Raw genomic sequence first — 16313 nt, 5'->3', positions numbered from 1 at the left:
TAAGGCACATTCGGAAGCAGATTTATACACAGTTTGCCTGTACGTATACTAGTGACAAAAGAAGTCAGAAGGGGCACTATACAGCAAAATAGTAGCTGTGAAATTAGTCACTTTTTTGTGCTTATATTAAAATCTTCACATATATTGAATCTGAATATACTGTGAAGAACTTCTATGAAACTATGAAATGATTTGTCAGGTGTTCACAGACAACTAGTAAACATTTGATGGTACACTGAACTCTCAGCAAGAAAGGGCATTTAAAAATTGTGCTTTGATGTGCTATGTCAAAGCCTGAGTCAAAGCCAGTGCAGTCAGTGGAAGCCTTTCTAGTGACTTCAATGAGCACTGGATCAGACCCCGAGCAAGGGACCTGACTTGCTTAAGTGTGACAATCAAAAAGCACAGTACATAACCTCTTATGGGTTCAGATTTCTAAATTCTACAGGCATTGCACAAATGAGAAAAAGTAAGATACTCAACTACTTATGTTTTTTAATTACAATAATTTATAATTGCTGGTTTGAAACTGCCAAATACTACACACACCAGATTTTAACCATTGAAAACCAAACCAAGTTTAGGGTGAATTTGTTAATGCTGAAAATTTGTATTCCTGTGTTTGAGAACAAAATACAGTAAAACTATTCCTCAAAGACCCCAGACATTTCAGCTGGTATCATGAATTACAAGACTGAAAAATGAAAGCTTACCTAAGAGCGCTAACACACAAAATTATTGTCAAGTAGTATTTGTATTCTAATTCCTGGAGTTTGTTTTCTAAAAGGATCGTAATTTCTATTCATTTGCAAGAATAAGTTACATTTAAGATGCACTAGGTATTTTAATGTTTGTTCAACACAGAGGCAGGCCAATTAACCTTTTGGAAGTATTCATGTTAGCCACTCCCTTTAGCTATGCATAAAGGCAATCAAGGTGCTTTTTCTCCAGCTCAGAACATTGAAAGAAGCATTACAGATGTGTGCATCTTGAAGCAAGTTTCTTGGAAAGTTAATCGAGTCTGTTGGAACTAAGGGCTAACTCCCACCAACAACCAACCAATACTGAAGCAGCAGATCAAATTACAGGAAGTTCCCATTTGTTTTGTTGTCTTGGAGCATGTGTGTCCTCTACAAACCACAATGTTTTTTTCCAGGAAGGCAATACACTAAGTCAGCTAAACATGTACATTAGGGTTGCCAGGCATCTGGTTTTCGAAAGGAACGCCCGATTGAAAAGGGACCCTGACAGCTATAGTCAGCATCACTGACCAGGACACTAAAAGTCAGGTTGGCAGAGCAGCGGGGCTAAGGCAGGCTCCCTGCCTGCCCTGGCTCTGCGCAGCTCCTGGAAGTGGCGGGAATGTCCTGCTCCTAGACGCAGGGGCAGCCACGGGGGCTTGGCATGCTGCCCTAGCCTCGAGCACCGGCTTTGTAGCTTCTATTGGCCGGGAACCCTGGCCAATGGGAGCTGTGGGGGTGGCACCTGCAGGCAGCATGCAGAGCTATGTGGCCACATTTCCACCTAGGAGCCGAAGGGGGGACATGCTGCCACTTCTGGGAGCCGCATGGAGCGTGCCTTAGCTGCGCCACCGACCACAAGCCACCTGAGGTAAGAGCCACCCAGCTGGAGCCCACACCCCAAACCCCCTCCCGCACCCCAACCCCCTCCTGCACCTTAAATCTCTCCCACATCCTAAATCCCTCCCAGAGCCTGCATCCCAACCCCGTCCCAGCACTGAGCCCCCTCCTGCACCCCATACCTCAATCCCCTCTCCCAACCCTGAGTTCCCTCCCACACGCTGAACCCCTTGGCCCCAGCCCAAAGCCTCCTCCTGCACTCCAACCCCCTCATCCACAGCCCCACTCCAGAGTCTGCACCCCCAGCCAGAGCCCTCATCCTCTCCTGCATCCCATCCGCCTGCCCCAGCCAGTGAAAGTGAGTGAGGGTAGGGGAGAGCGAGGGGAGATGGAGTGAATGGGGGCGCAGCCTCAAAGAAGGAGCAGGACAGGGCAGGGCCTCAGGGAACGGGTGGGGCAGGACAAGAATGCTCAGTTTTGTGTGATTAGAAAGTTGGCAATCCTAACGTACATATTTTCTCTTTCTCTATTTAGATGACTGAAAATATTTCATGACAATTCAAGCTGCCTTTTTTCTTTGATAGTGGTTCTTGCTGTGTGTCTTCTTAATAAAGTCTTCCAACTAAACTAGTCATATTTTCTTCTAGAAGTCTTCCAGTTACACCAAACAACATTTAGAATATTTGGAGCACAATACTTATATTGCAAACTCTGTGTGCTAATTAAAGTACTTGTGCATTCCAATTAATTTCCATCATTCTGACAGATGAAGAATGGGAAAGTACTTACAGAAAGAGTACTGAGAGCCAGGAGACCTAGGTTCTATTCCTGGCCCTCACATATCTGCTTTGCAACCTTCATCAAATCTTTTTTCCCCACCCATAAAATGGGATCAATGTCACTTCACAGAGGCATGATGAGAATTCATTGTTTGTAAAATGCTTTGTGTTCTTTGGGTGGAAGACACTAAACAAGCGGAAGTTATAACAAGCTGTGGCACTGGCAGTAATTCCTCTCTTGTGCTTTAACAGAAGTGTAATGTACCAGATTTTCCATAAGATCTCAACTATATATTTCAATTATCAGTTTGACAGTTTAGGCAACCAAGGAGCCTACCATCAGATCATACTGCACTTCAACTCTTGAAATTCTATTTCAATTGTCTTACTCTGTTACATAGCAAGTTTTCTCAAGTTCCAATATCTACTCTCCACTGGCAAACAGAATGGTTGGTGCATGATATTCCATCCATAGAGCAAAAATATGAACAGTTAGAACTGACAATTTCACAGAATTAGCAACTCAAACTATGCAGTTTTCTTTGTACAAAAATGGCAACTCATGACAGAATCCAACAAGCAGCTAATGCTAGTTATTTATTCATCACAGAACTAAAGAGCAAATGTTCCAGAATTCCCTGTGAAGCAATATCCTTTCAACTGAAATTGTTCCCTTCAGAAATAGGAAGCCCTTTAGTTGTCCCATGGTAGTGACTGTTCCTTCTCCAAATAAGAGGAATCTAAAAAGCGGTTAGTTTAATATCACTTAAAAATCAAAGTAAACACTGCAATGCCACAGTTATTTGGACACTCCTTCTCAACTGTCTGAAGGGTGGCTGGTGCCAGAGAGCGTTGGATCAGAAGCACATATTTTTTTGTACATAGGAAGTTGAGAAACCTGGGCTGTTTTTTGCAGTTTGCATGACCACTCTTGTCTTCTGCCCACTCTGAAGGCAGCCCATATGTCCCTTGTGGTTACTAATACAGTATGGCCAAGGATTTCATTTACTTGTTTCTGAGAAACTGTGGCAAGTGGCAATGGATCAAGATTACAAACTCTGTAATGCACCTCTACCTCGATATAACGCTGTCCTTGGGAGCCAAGAAATCTTACTGTGTTATAGGTGAAACTGCGTTATATCAAACTTGCTTTGATCCACTGGAGTGCGCAGCCCCCCCGGAGCACTGCTTTACCACGTTATATCTGAATTTGTGTTATATCGGGTCGCATTATATTGGGGTAGAGGTGTATTTCCAATCCTCTCCCCTCCAACAACCCGTTAACCTTAACTCAAGCCCCTCACTCCATAGAACACCTATCCAAAAGTTTAAACACCTAGCTGAATTTCCCAATTTTGTCTAAGTTCATCCCTAAATATCAATTCCCATAATGTTTAAATTTTTTAAACTGTATATCTGAAACAAGTCTTAAATGAAACTTCAACCTGTCTGTGCTCTAGAGTTCAGACAATTTATTTGGAGAGAATCTATTTTATTTAAATTAGTGGTCATATTCCCTGATTTGCTCACCTGATGGCTTTGTTTACCTTACTTGTAAACATGCTTTCACTGTCTTTGGTCTCATCTTGCTTAATTTACTTTGGAGATAGTCAAGCCCACAAAACCACCTTCTTTTGTCTGTGACAGACTGGGCTTAGGCACCATCTGTCAACACATTTTAGGAACGCATTTCCAGCACAGTTCTGTAGTTCTTTATACACTGCCCAGACATACATCACACAATAATATTAACGACTGGCATGTTACCAATTTGCACCTGATACCTTACACAACACCTTTCAGATTCAGGTTATGACAACAGCAAGTTGGGGCAGTGACTGTGTCAGTTATGGAAGGAGATTCCCTCTGCCAGTTGGTGCTGAGGGGTCCCTACGTCACAATATTATTTGTACATTGTATCTTTGTGGGGCAATATTGTTTATTAATACAGCACAACCAAGAGTCATCTTTAATTATGCTTTCCCCAGTGTATTTAAACTCTAACCATTTCAGCATAATCTAATACTTGGATCTTGCCCCTACACACTGCTGTTTGTTTGACACCACACTAAGGCTCTAATCCTCCATATGCACCAACTTTTGCTCACACTGGTGACAAGAGTTATCTTCCAAATTTCTTCATAATTTGTATCCCTACTGCAGATATAAGTTTGGATGTGGTGCTAAAACACAAAAGTAAGATTTAAGATGGGAAAAATACACCAAGATTTTCCTTTTACAGATACACCTGTGTTGTTTCCTATGGTTGTTTAAACAGTTAAACTAGAGCTTTCTTCCATAAACCAAGGCAGTTATGTAGCTTTTCCTTAACCACTATTCCTAGAAAAGGGTGTTTGAGGTGTTTTGGCAGCCAAATAAGATAGCTAGTAAGAATCATTACTTCAGATTAACTTTATTAACCCTAGATTGGTAGCCTTAATCTAGGACTGATGAATCCTTTTCACCAATCAGATGAGTAGATTAAATGTTTCACAAGGAGTTTTTTCCCATCTGGTCAAAAGTCATATCTAGTTTGTGTCCTGTAAGGAACACTTTGCACAGTGCTGGCCTTAGGTTGACCAACCATACAGAGTACTAAATTTACCTCGAACTCAAACATCTTTCAATGTTCCACCAATACAAGTTCCCTATACAGAACAGCTGAATTAGCTCACATCACCATCTAAATTCACAATAAATTTCTCTACTATACATCTGGTATCAACCATATTTTTGGACAGCATGAAGAATATAAACTCCAAGTTGCGATACATAAAGAAACCTTTTGAATTATTTTGCTGAGGAGCAGAACTATTCACATCCTCCATCATTCCCTCAATTTGTGGTCTTTGGGTTGACCTGCTAAACAGAGCATAAGATAAAAGTATTCAAAACCGAAAAGTATAGCGACCCAATGTGTTACAGACCTAACATTCAAGAATAAAACTGACCTAATAAAGCTGTTTTTGAAAACTTCATTTTTAAAATTTATAAAAGCTTTCACATTTTTAAAACAGATCACAAAATCATTACAGTGCAATTGTTCCAGCCTATGCTTCTACTCTTTTTAGAGGAATAACACGCAAAACAAATTTACCATATATTCTGCTAGAGTCACATGAACATCCATTCAAACATTTTTTTCTTTGCATGCCTTGCATTTCAGTCTCCAGACCCTCTTTTTGCCTGTGATACTTCTGAATCAACTAATTCAGGGTTTTCCCAGCAAGGACTAGTAGAAGATAGAAAATGCTAACAAAACATTCCAGGTCTTCTGAAAGCTAAACACATACATTTAGGAAGGGAATATTAGGCATTAAGTCCATCAAAACTCACTGTGTTTTAACCCCTGATATTCAGGAGGTGTCTCAGGATGAGGATGTGGATGAAGTCCCAGCCCAAATCAAGGGTCTGGTACAGAACAAAATATTTCCATTTAGAACACATTCATTTTTTAAAAAGCAAAGCGCAAGTCAGATATCCAAGATTAACAATTGTGGCCATCAATAATCTATAACTCTAGTTATATAGCCTAGATTTCTTTTGGTTTATGAAACTGTTCTCTGTAATGAATTAACATCTGCAGAGAATAATCTTAATGGGTTGACAATTATTTTAACACCCTGGAAGAACAATTTCAATAAGGACCCTGTGAACACTCCCCCTGCCTCCTAGAAATGGCAGCAATTCAAATGGATATTCTCTTGCTCTATGTCTATTAGCTCCATTTAAACACACATTTATGACCTGAGTCCCAAGTGTATGTACGTCAGCATGACAGCTCATATACCTATCGTCTTCTGATTAACCAATCTGAAAATTAACTTGCCATACATTAGTTATAATTTCTTGACCAAGCATGCTTCTCACCTCTTTGGGACACAGATATTTGGCAAAAGCACTAATGATTTAGTTAATAGGAATTTGCTCAATATAATTTGTAGCTATTTCTCACTGTACTCCAGTCATGGGTTAAAGTTTTTCCTGTGTGCACACCACAGCAATAATCTTCCACACGGGACTGAACATTTGACTAGTCCTGCCTAAATGTTAAGTCTCAGACGAAATGTCAGTTGACATCTGACTATAGGATCAAATAGCCTACATGCTGCCAATTAGTCATATAAAGAGCAATCAGCCATGGGAAATACACTACAATAGCAAGGCCAGTCACTCTGTGATACGCGAAACGCTGTACTTAACTACCAGCTATGGTAGGAATTAAATTGAACAGTCACTCTTAGAAAGGCCTGCTACATAATACAAAATTCTGTTACTGTCACACCAAACATCTGCCTTTCATAAATTATTCTGTTGCACCTACGCACTTGTAAGTGCTTGAAATAGGGCCATGACCCACAAACTCTAATAACTAGGCACACTGTGGTAAGTTAAGGACAACATCTTACCTTTGCTTCAACAGGATCAAAACATTTTACAAGGTTGTTTCTATCCCTCAATTCCTTCTCATAATACACCAATTTTACATACTAATTCTATCGCATTCTTCAAAAACCAGAATTATGGCAGCCAACCTTCCAGCTACTACCAAGTGCTATGTGATTTAGAAATTCAGATTCTTGAGTGAATTTTCTTTTTATCATTTTTTAAAATACATTATTTTTAGGCTTCTGCAACCTTCATTTCAGAGGCTGATTGTATTTTCTACCACAGAGATGCATTCCCAACAATAGGGAAGTCAAAGTAGTATAATATTTGGGGCCTGTCCATCATAAGTGTCCTACTAAATAAGTAAGAAATTAACTATTTAAACAATGCCTAAAAGCATGATAATGTCTCCCAGTATAGAAGAGAAAATATCTTTGCCCTAAGAAGTTTACCAATAGTATTGGACACAACACAACATACCACAGAACAAGAGAGTAATGAGATGTAGGTGAGGAATGACAGATTATTCAGTTGCTCAGTGAGGTGAGTGCATAATATGCTGGGGCAAAAGTAACTTGTTTGTTGAGAAATGAACACAAGAGAATAAGTGGACTTTGGGAGTGATTTAAAAAAAGTGGACGACAGTGGTTTTGTAGACCAGCTCAGAAACGGTTTTCAATGTTTAAGGGGATGTATGGAACGGCTGTGCTGGGACAAATGAGCAGGAACAGACGTTGCTGAGTTTAGAGGCCTTAGACAAGAACCTGAGAAAAATATGGCACTGGAGCATCCTAACTTAGATGTTGGTGATACGAGAAGAATGCTGTGCTGAACTGCCAAATCAAAAAAAAAGGGCAGATACATTGAAGTAGGTGATGGAGCAAGCACCAAAGCCCCAGAAAAGCAAAGAACAAGAACATGCCAGAGTGACTGAAGCAACCACCTCAAAAAATTTAGGTAGCCAAGCCAGACTGATGGAATGTTTGGTTAAATCGAACAAGGATACACAACTAATGATGGTAAAACAGAGTGATACGGAAATGCAGTCTCCAACAGGGACTTCCTTCCCTAACCATGGTCTAGAAGGAACTGAATGAAAAGTTCAAATGTTAGCATTTATATTTAAGCAGGGGGTGATGCACAATGGCCAACAGGTTGTCTGGCTTGTGCTCTATCTTGCTACCACTGCCCTCAAGGATAACAGGAAGTACTAAGGGTATTCTGCCCAGCAATAAAGTAAGCCCCGGAAAAGAGAACCCTGCATAGGTAATATCTTTAAAGAAAATCTGTTTCTCTAACAGATCAGAAATCAGTGATCTCTGATCTACTATTCAAGCAGCAAACTCCAATCTCCATTTGGTGGAGACATTCATCCCACCCCATTATATCATTACTTCCAAGATGTACGTCCTACTTTTATTCAGATGTCTGATATTTTAAATAACTTCCTGGATTATAAATTATTTGCTAAAACAGGAGCAGTCTGGCTCTATGTAAAGGATAATCTCCATTCAACACACACAGTTGGGATCATCAACTTAAAAAAAAAGGATAAATTCACAGCCTAAATATAGTTAATTCTAAATAGTTATTTCCCATCACATTTTTGTGTACAGATAACCAATATTTTCATTAAGTAGCATCTTTTATCCAAGGATCTCAATGCACTTTACAAAAGGTGGGTTAAAGTGTTGGGTGAGAGTTGTTTTTGTTTTTTTTAATTAACCTGTCAAGATCTGAACCAAGGATTCTCTGTTCCTCCTATAAAAGTGAACATCCCGGACACCTAACACAAGGAAAGGAGATGGATTTTAGATGCTGTTTAGGAGTAATTCACTCTTCAGTAAGACAAAGAATGCTGGACTCACGCTCCAGAAGGCAAATACAAGAGGTTATTTTAAAATATTTTATCATATAATCCGTCTTCACATGTTAAAGACTACCCATCTATTTCATTACTGATTTAGCTCTGTGTTTATTTTTTAAGGTTTTAAGTTTGCCATTAAAATAACCTTTCGGAGTCCTGGGACCTCAAACTCACTCTTCCAACTGAGTAACTACTCATCCTTCATTCACAGATAAAGAAAAAAATAGTTTTAAAAAATGTCTCCAGTAATAAAAATAAGAAGCACCAGCTTAAACCGGTGCTTTGGGCATTTAACCTTCTCTACTGGTCCTTAATGGACTGATATGGGGACAGATATCTGCGGCTTTATTGGTTTTAAATAGATTTATTATTGCATTCCAATACGATTCTGAGGAACTACTGTGCACACTACCGATTTGCCCTAGATACCAGCTCCACTAAAAAACTATCCTGCATACTCACTAATACTATGGCTTGCTACAGTTATCTTAGCTCCCAATACAGCATAAATAGCAAGTATGTCTCTGCTTATATGAAATGCTTAACTACAGTTCAAACCTGCCAACACTGCATGTAGCCACCTTATGGAAATCAGTGGCAATTATTGTGCTGGCATCAGTACAACACAATATTAATGCCAAGCAATGCATACATATTAATGGCTCACCAATTCATTTGGGAACATTTCCAGATGAATGGGCACTTTTAGTATTATAATGGAGTGAAGGCTACACATGCTAAGTGGTATATCAAAGCTCTGAATTCAGAGAGAGTTGAAGCCAGAGAAATGTATGATGCTTCCAAATGCCCATGTGCTAACAGCAGGACTGTTCACAATCAAGGTCTCTTTAGATTTAATGAAAAGATTTAGCGGGGCATGCTTTACATTACCAACTGTGGGACAGCTGATAGGCAATGCAATACCAAGAAAAGTGGATCTGGACAGAGATAAGAGGAGAGGGAATCTGTGATAGAAACTATCTTACCTGAAATGCATCAAACATGAGAATTATGTCAAAATAAAGCAGAAGTTCAGTCACTTTTTTTCAAGTATCTATTATATCAAGTCTGTGAATTAATGGGATATTCCAGAGTAGAATGTAAACAAATGTACAGCTATAACTGCACTGTGTAAATAGATCACTTACCACTAAGTGGTACTGAAAATATTTATTCTACATTAAAATACATTTATATTTCCCCCACATGCTTTTTAGCTACTTATAACCCACCAGCTTTTCATTCAGAACACCTAATAAAACAAAATGAGTGTTCTTTGATTACATAGTAAACTGGTCTGTCAAACAGTGCTGTCTAAAACATGAGCATTTTCTGTCTCAAACTGCCTAAGGTTAACAAAAGGTACAGACTGACAGATCTATAAAAAGCAGACTCCCAGTCACACTGAGAACTCTCTACTGTGATACAGACTTCACTGGCTCCAACATTCAGAGCCAAGGACTGTCATTTCTGTGGTTTGATAACTGCTTGATTTCCAAAAGTCTAATCTACTGTATTATATTCCCAAAATGTTTGATGTTATGGGAAACAAAAAGTGCAATATAGGCTAGAAAATGAAACACTAACGCAAATGAGTAGGTACAATGGCTGCCAGATGTGTGATGCCTAGCATAGTGCCTTTCTTTCTGGGCTATAAATTGATGTAATCTCATAAATTAATGATGTATAATATTTCACAAACAAAACACTATACAGAAATTGAAAGTCCTATTTGTGTGACTGTCATATTCTTTAGCACATATTTCATCAAAAGAAGCAACCTCAGCATGCCAAGTTTTACATTTTGCTATATATGTGTCTGAAATATATCCAAGGTCTAATATACAGTTTTCCCTTCTCCTACTTATAACCATGACTTTTAATTAAGCACAAGGTTGAATGACAAGCAGAACCATCCCCATCTCAAACTGAGAATACAGGCCTGCTCATACAAGAAGTCTCATGATGAACATTTACTATATTGGCATCTTTCCAACCCTGACAGACCAGGAAAGTATGAGACTCATGTTTCCAAATAAACTTTATGTAAAGAAATGGCTTCCATAAACAAATGTAGGGTACTATTCTCCCTTAACTGCACACTAGTATGAGTTTTGTGCATGAATCAGAAGGAGAATTAGACCCCCCTGGAGTTTATAATGGAACGATAACAACAATTAGATCATCAAAACATGGAAAACTAAGACAATGTGCCTTAAAGGTGAATTGCAAAGCTTTTTTTTAATTTTATTTTTTAAACTAAAGGCTGGTGATCTTAAACTAATATATTAACAGAACAAGTGTAGATTTAAAAGTTCCAAGTTATAAGTTTTATGCAACAGGTTTTAAAGTCAGCTCCCCCCTTACTTCGCAATATCCAAAACTCAGGATTCAGAATTTCTCTTGAAATGATTGAGGATGTCATTCAAGTCCAGATGCTGCATCTCTCTCTAAGGAGAATTCATATGGACATGCACTCCCCATAATATGCTGGACTAAACCATTTACAGGCAGATTCCTAGACACATAAGAAAGGGGGAAAATAGGGTCGAAGTGGTTTGACACATTGTTTTCCCATTCCCCATTCCAGTCACACACCTGTGTTATACATGTCATTGTAGATCTATGTTCCACTAGCTACATCTGCAACATATAAATGTCATATCACTATATCTTCAGTTGCTTTCAGTTTTGCCCCACTGATACAGGATTAAACAGCCTATTTCCACACTACAGGGATCTCAAAGCCGCTGACCCTCTTCTACAATTAGAATTCTAAATTATGTTAACTCCTTCATGCTGCCCACCTCAACAACTGAAAATCATTCCTTCAAATCAACAGCTGTTAGAAAAATGTCCTAACTGGTGAACACACCCATTCTCTGCCAGCTGCCACTTCCCAGTTAGCAGCATTTTCCTTGGCCCCATCTTCTAATTAGGAAAGAATAGCTGCTACCACTAATGTAACTTCACCCAGTTACCTATAAGTGCCAGCTGATGCTTTCCCTCTGGGCCAGACTACACAAACAACCTCTGCAGAGATTCACATGCTTCCACTTGCTCTTGGAACCCTGCAGCCTATAGTACACTGTGCTCCTTACAAGCTTTGTATTTTGTTTTTGCTTTGTACAAGCTTTGTATTTAACAGCAAACACCCTTTTAGAAAGTGATTAAATATTTCACCAGAATGATCTGAGCATTCAAAAAAAGCACAGAAATTCGTTTCAACATACCCATACGGTATATTTTAATACACATTTTACAGCAGAAAAGGAGATTGTTTACCTGGACATCATAGAGTGCCACAATATTCTCATGCTGAAGTTCCTGTAAAACAAAATAATTACAACATGAAAATATAGTCTGGCATAATGAACAGCTAAAGAATGACTTACGCTGCTAGGAGGAACTCCTGGGATAGGTAAATTTCTTTGAGTGTTTGTTTCCAGAATTTATTTTCCATGTTTTGTTTTAAGTATTGCACCATAAAATACTTGAATTTATACCAAAACCTGAATGAATTTACTTTGTACTCTCACACAACATTTTGGTTAGGGGAAAATAAATTGATTCGACTATTATTCTCACCTCAATGATTCACGCTTTCGAAAGTGATTGGAAGACAAGTTAAATGATACTAAACAAAACTCCCAGGACACTCAAGTGGTTAAACTTCTTTTGTAGCTGGTTTGAAAGAGGATGCCAAAGGAACTAAATAGAGCCACAATAATGTACCTAACACTGGAGCTTCCAGATAATAATGTGTCATGACATTTTGAAAATATCAGAATAAAGCAATGCAGATAATGACTATCAAATAGCGGGAGAGATGACAGATAGGGAAGCTTGCAGAGTTGCGGTACAGGATCACTGCTAAAGAGCACAGACTTATGGAGGGTTTTCACATAATTCAGTACTGTCAAAATAAATTAGGTTTCTGTTAAGTTTCCTCCACAGAACATATGCTGTGAATTTTGAGTTAACATTTTACTTAGGAGAGTGCAGGTTGTCCGGAGAATCAAATCCCAGCACAAACATTCTAATTTTCAAGTAACCACCCTGCCTTTGAGCAAAGAAGGGGAAGAATTCAAGTAATCTTTACAGAGAAAAAAAAAACTGATAACATGTTCTCTCCTCGCTCCCCTATTATTTGCAGTAAATGTAGTGCTAGTGAAAGTGCCAGATTAACAGCCCTGCTGTATAAAATTCTCTACCCATACAGCCTGTACAGAACAGAAGATCGTCCCCCTGTGCCCCCCAGCCCACTACCTTACACCTGTTCTGCGACCTTTTCTGGAGATAAAACAAAAATTCAGTCTCTTTTCTTAGCCCATTCATTTCTTGACCTCTGCTGCAACTAACAAGGCTATGAAAACTAGGACTATGGTGATTCTTATATGTCCATCCATCTCATAAGAACTGGACTGAAATTCCCATTTCCTTTCAAATAAAGCATAGTGAGAAGGCTTTAAAAATCACTGCAAATTAACATACCTTTAAGATTTTTATTTCTTTCCCAAGCAGGATTTGTGACTTTGACAAATTCTTTTTGTTAATGCTTTTTATGGCTACTTCCCAATCAGTTTTCTGCAAAGGAAGAGAGTCTTTTTAAAAACAAAAAAGATGTTTACTTTCCTCATTAGTGACTGGCTAAAGTTAGCCCAATAAAACAATAAAAGGATTCCTAATTTGTCCCTTTTGTGATTATTTTTGTGATTTTCAAATAAGGCCACCAAAACCTCTAGTGTTATTTTCATTCAGTGACACTTTACACATCTACCAAAACCATTATAAGCTGCAATGGTGAACTGTTTTGAGAAAGACAAAATTCCAGTTAAAAAAAAAAATCACATTAACACCTTAGATTGCTAAAACGAAAAGGACTGTATAAATCCAGTTTGCTTTTCACTACTGTTGCTGTTTCTTTCTTTCTTTCTTTTCCTCTTATCTTCCATAACTAACATCAACAGTGTCAGTTTCACTGTTTATACACTTTCACTTCCAGGCTCTTAATGCTACAATATCTGCATTGCACACAACCTGGGGAAATATTTGTTTAAAAACAAGCTATGCATATTTATGATGTTGTGGAATCATTTCTACTGACCTTAGATTTTGTAACAACTTGTTTTTAGAAAATATCTAAATATTGGGCCCACTGCGAGTTGAGAGTGCCACTCTAATGTCCATGAAGAATAAAACTGATTGAAGCGTTCCTTGACAGCACACAGATTTCTTTGGAAATTAGAACTGTGCCAGGATCTCTCTCCACCCCGTCCCCAACACACAGGCTAAAATCTTACGATAAAAAGTGAGAAGGTGTAATGCAACTAATACTATTGGGGTAATAGGGAAGCAACGCTGGGAAAGGAGACACCTTTCAATTTAAGAAATCTTCAGCCAATCCAGGAGCCAATTTTCCATTAGGTCTCCAGTTATCAAATGAGATAAACACTGGTGACTGCTGCAAAACAAAGAAACCAGTCTCCTGTACAGATGAACCCCCCAAGCAGCAGCTGCATTTGGGAGCCACCGGATAGCAGTAAAAAGAAAGGGCAAACTACCTGGCTTTTGACCTTCATCAAAGCTGGCTATTTGTTCCTACAGCTTTTTGTGAGATTAGAAGTGCAATGGTGCAGGAGTCCGGATTCCCAGCTGACACGGAAGCCCATCTCCCAGGCAGGCACCAGTCAGTAGATGGAGCTCTGCTCTGAGGCAGGTCTGAGCCCCGACCAAGGAAGGACTCGGTGCACGGAGGTTATAAAAGCGGTGTAGTCGCACACATCCAATAAAAGCAGACAACCCCCCCCCCCACCAAAGCGGCACCGATCTGCGTGTCTCCCAGCCACGGCCAGTCACCCTGCCTGACGCGGGGTTCAACCCTTCCTGCTTGACAGGAGCCCAGGCAGCTGCTTCTACCCCCAATGCCTGCGGCTCGCGGGACCCCGGCCCGGCCCCGGGGGGCAGGCAGGGCAGCGGCTGTGTAACCGGCCAGGGAGCGGCTCCGGTTACCTTGCGGTGGCGGCCTTTGAAGACCACGGCGAAGGCTCCGTGCCCGATCAGGTCCTTCTTGCTGTACTCAAAGTCCCCCACCACCTCCATCCTGGGCCCGGGGGGCGAGCGCTCCGCTCACGGCAGCCCCCGGCGGGGCGGCAGGCGGTCTCTCCCCTGGCTGCCCCCGGGCACGGGGGCAGCTGCTGTCATGCTGCTAGGGGCGGCGCCGACCCCCCCGGGCCTGGCGGGCGGGCGGGCGTCTCCAAGGCGACGGGCGCTTTCTGTCATGGGGGGGAGGTGAGGAGAGGCCTCCTGGCGGGGGGGGGGCTCAGCCCCCTCAGGGGGAGAGCGCCGGGGACGTCACTGTTCCCTGCGGCGGCCGCTCCTCATGCCCCCGGCGGCCTGCAGGGGAAGGGGTGGCCCGGCCCGGCCCGGCCCCCCGGGCTGTCGCCGCCGATCCCCGGCGCTGGCAGGGGGTCGTCTCAGGCCGCCACTGCCTCCTCCCACAGGCCCGGCGAGCTCCGCGCTCCGGCTGTCGGGGCCGCCGCGCCACCTCACGACATTTATAGGCCGCGTCGCGCCAATCCCAGGGCTCGGCTCCCTCCGCCACCGGCCAAGGAGTCCGCGAGTGCCGGGAGTGCCGGCTCCCGTTCCCGCGCTGAGGCAGCGCGGCCCCCCCTCCCCTCGGGGTTACCTGACCACCCCCTCATTCCTTTTTTCCCCTTCCGGGGGGGTTACCTGAACCCCCACCTCCCCCAGCAGGGTTACTTGATCCCTCCCATTAGCCTAGCACCTTCATCTCTCCCTCCCCTACCACTGGGGTTATCTGACCCCCCCAACCTCCCTCATCCCTTATTATGCAGCCTAGCTCAACCCCCCAGTACCCCAACAACACCCAGCTTAGTCATGGGCATGGAGGAAGGGCAGGGGTAATGAGGTTACCCTCCTGCCTCCCTCAGCTCATGGCTACTTTCTGCATAACCCCTCAAAGACCAGAGGCAACCCCAGCCACCACACACCCAGGCTTCACCTGAATTGGCCTATTCCCCCCCCCCACACACACACACGTTCAGATCAGCATGAAGTCACACTGAGTCAGAACACCTGCCCATCTGCTCCACCAAGGACAGACCCCTCTTGCCAAGGGAGAAGAGTGACCCTAATGACCTGAATGTGCCTGTTATCTTCATAGTCCCATCCCTGGGCAGGGCCCTTGTCCAAACCAAAACACTGTCAAGGTCACATCCATCTCTCACCAAATTCCCAGTTAACCCCACTTAGTATCCAGGTCCCAGACTGTCCAATTGGGTTTAATACAAAATACACTTTTACCCCACTTTCAGATCTATCCCCACTCCCCTAGGCATGAATGTTTCCTCCAGGAATTGTTAGTGCCCAGCAGAGCCCATGTCAGCAGTAAGGCCCCCTGTGCACATGTAACAAAACCCAGTCTCTGCCCCATAGAATTTAAAATCTAACATTTCCCCTCACTCCACATTTACTCAGCTCCCTCTCCTTCAGAGTACCCTTGTAACAAATGCAGTTATGTCCTATCAGTGCAGAGTGAAAATAAGATGCAGATACTTTTTGTATTTCTCCTCATGGATGGTAAATCACCTGCAAAGTCAGTTGTTCATATTCACCTCCCATACTTAGTCCCCTGAACTCTCAGTGCTGGAAGGGTTGGGTCATAAATGCTAGAGG

At 41.7% G+C, this 16313-nt stretch overlaps 1 protein-coding gene across 4 annotated transcripts in view; it reads right to left on the bottom strand.

Moving 5' to 3' along the window:
- ULK2 (unc-51 like autophagy activating kinase 2) overlaps window positions 1–15041 on the bottom strand; it is a 52257-nt gene extending 37216 nt beyond the window's left edge. Inside the window, exons 1-3 of one of the 4 annotated variants that reach the window (XM_030536416.1) lie at window positions 14628–15041; window positions 13110–13202; window positions 11901–11942 (exon numbers count right to left, since the gene is read on the bottom strand). In XM_030536416.1, the coding sequence (XP_030392276.1) occupies window positions 11901–11942; window positions 13110–13202; window positions 14628–14717 (225 nt within the window). In that variant the 5' untranslated portion in view covers window positions 14718–15041. Of the gene's footprint in view, window positions 1–10982; window positions 11134–11900; window positions 11943–13109; window positions 13203–14179; window positions 14461–14627 lie in introns of those variants that run through there. The other 3 variants (XM_030536417.1, XM_030536420.1, XM_030536419.1) reach the window with 3 other exon arrangements.
- Between the last annotated feature and the right edge of the window lie 1272 nt (window positions 15042–16313).

Source organism: Gopherus evgoodei, chromosome 17 (genome assembly GCF_007399415.2).
Source record: "Gopherus evgoodei ecotype Sinaloan lineage chromosome 17, rGopEvg1_v1.p, whole genome shotgun sequence".
Lineage (NCBI taxonomy): Eukaryota > Metazoa > Chordata > Testudines > Testudinidae > Gopherus > Gopherus evgoodei.
Note: the sequence above shows the minus strand (reverse complement) of the source record. Positions and strands in the feature narration are given on the sequence as shown.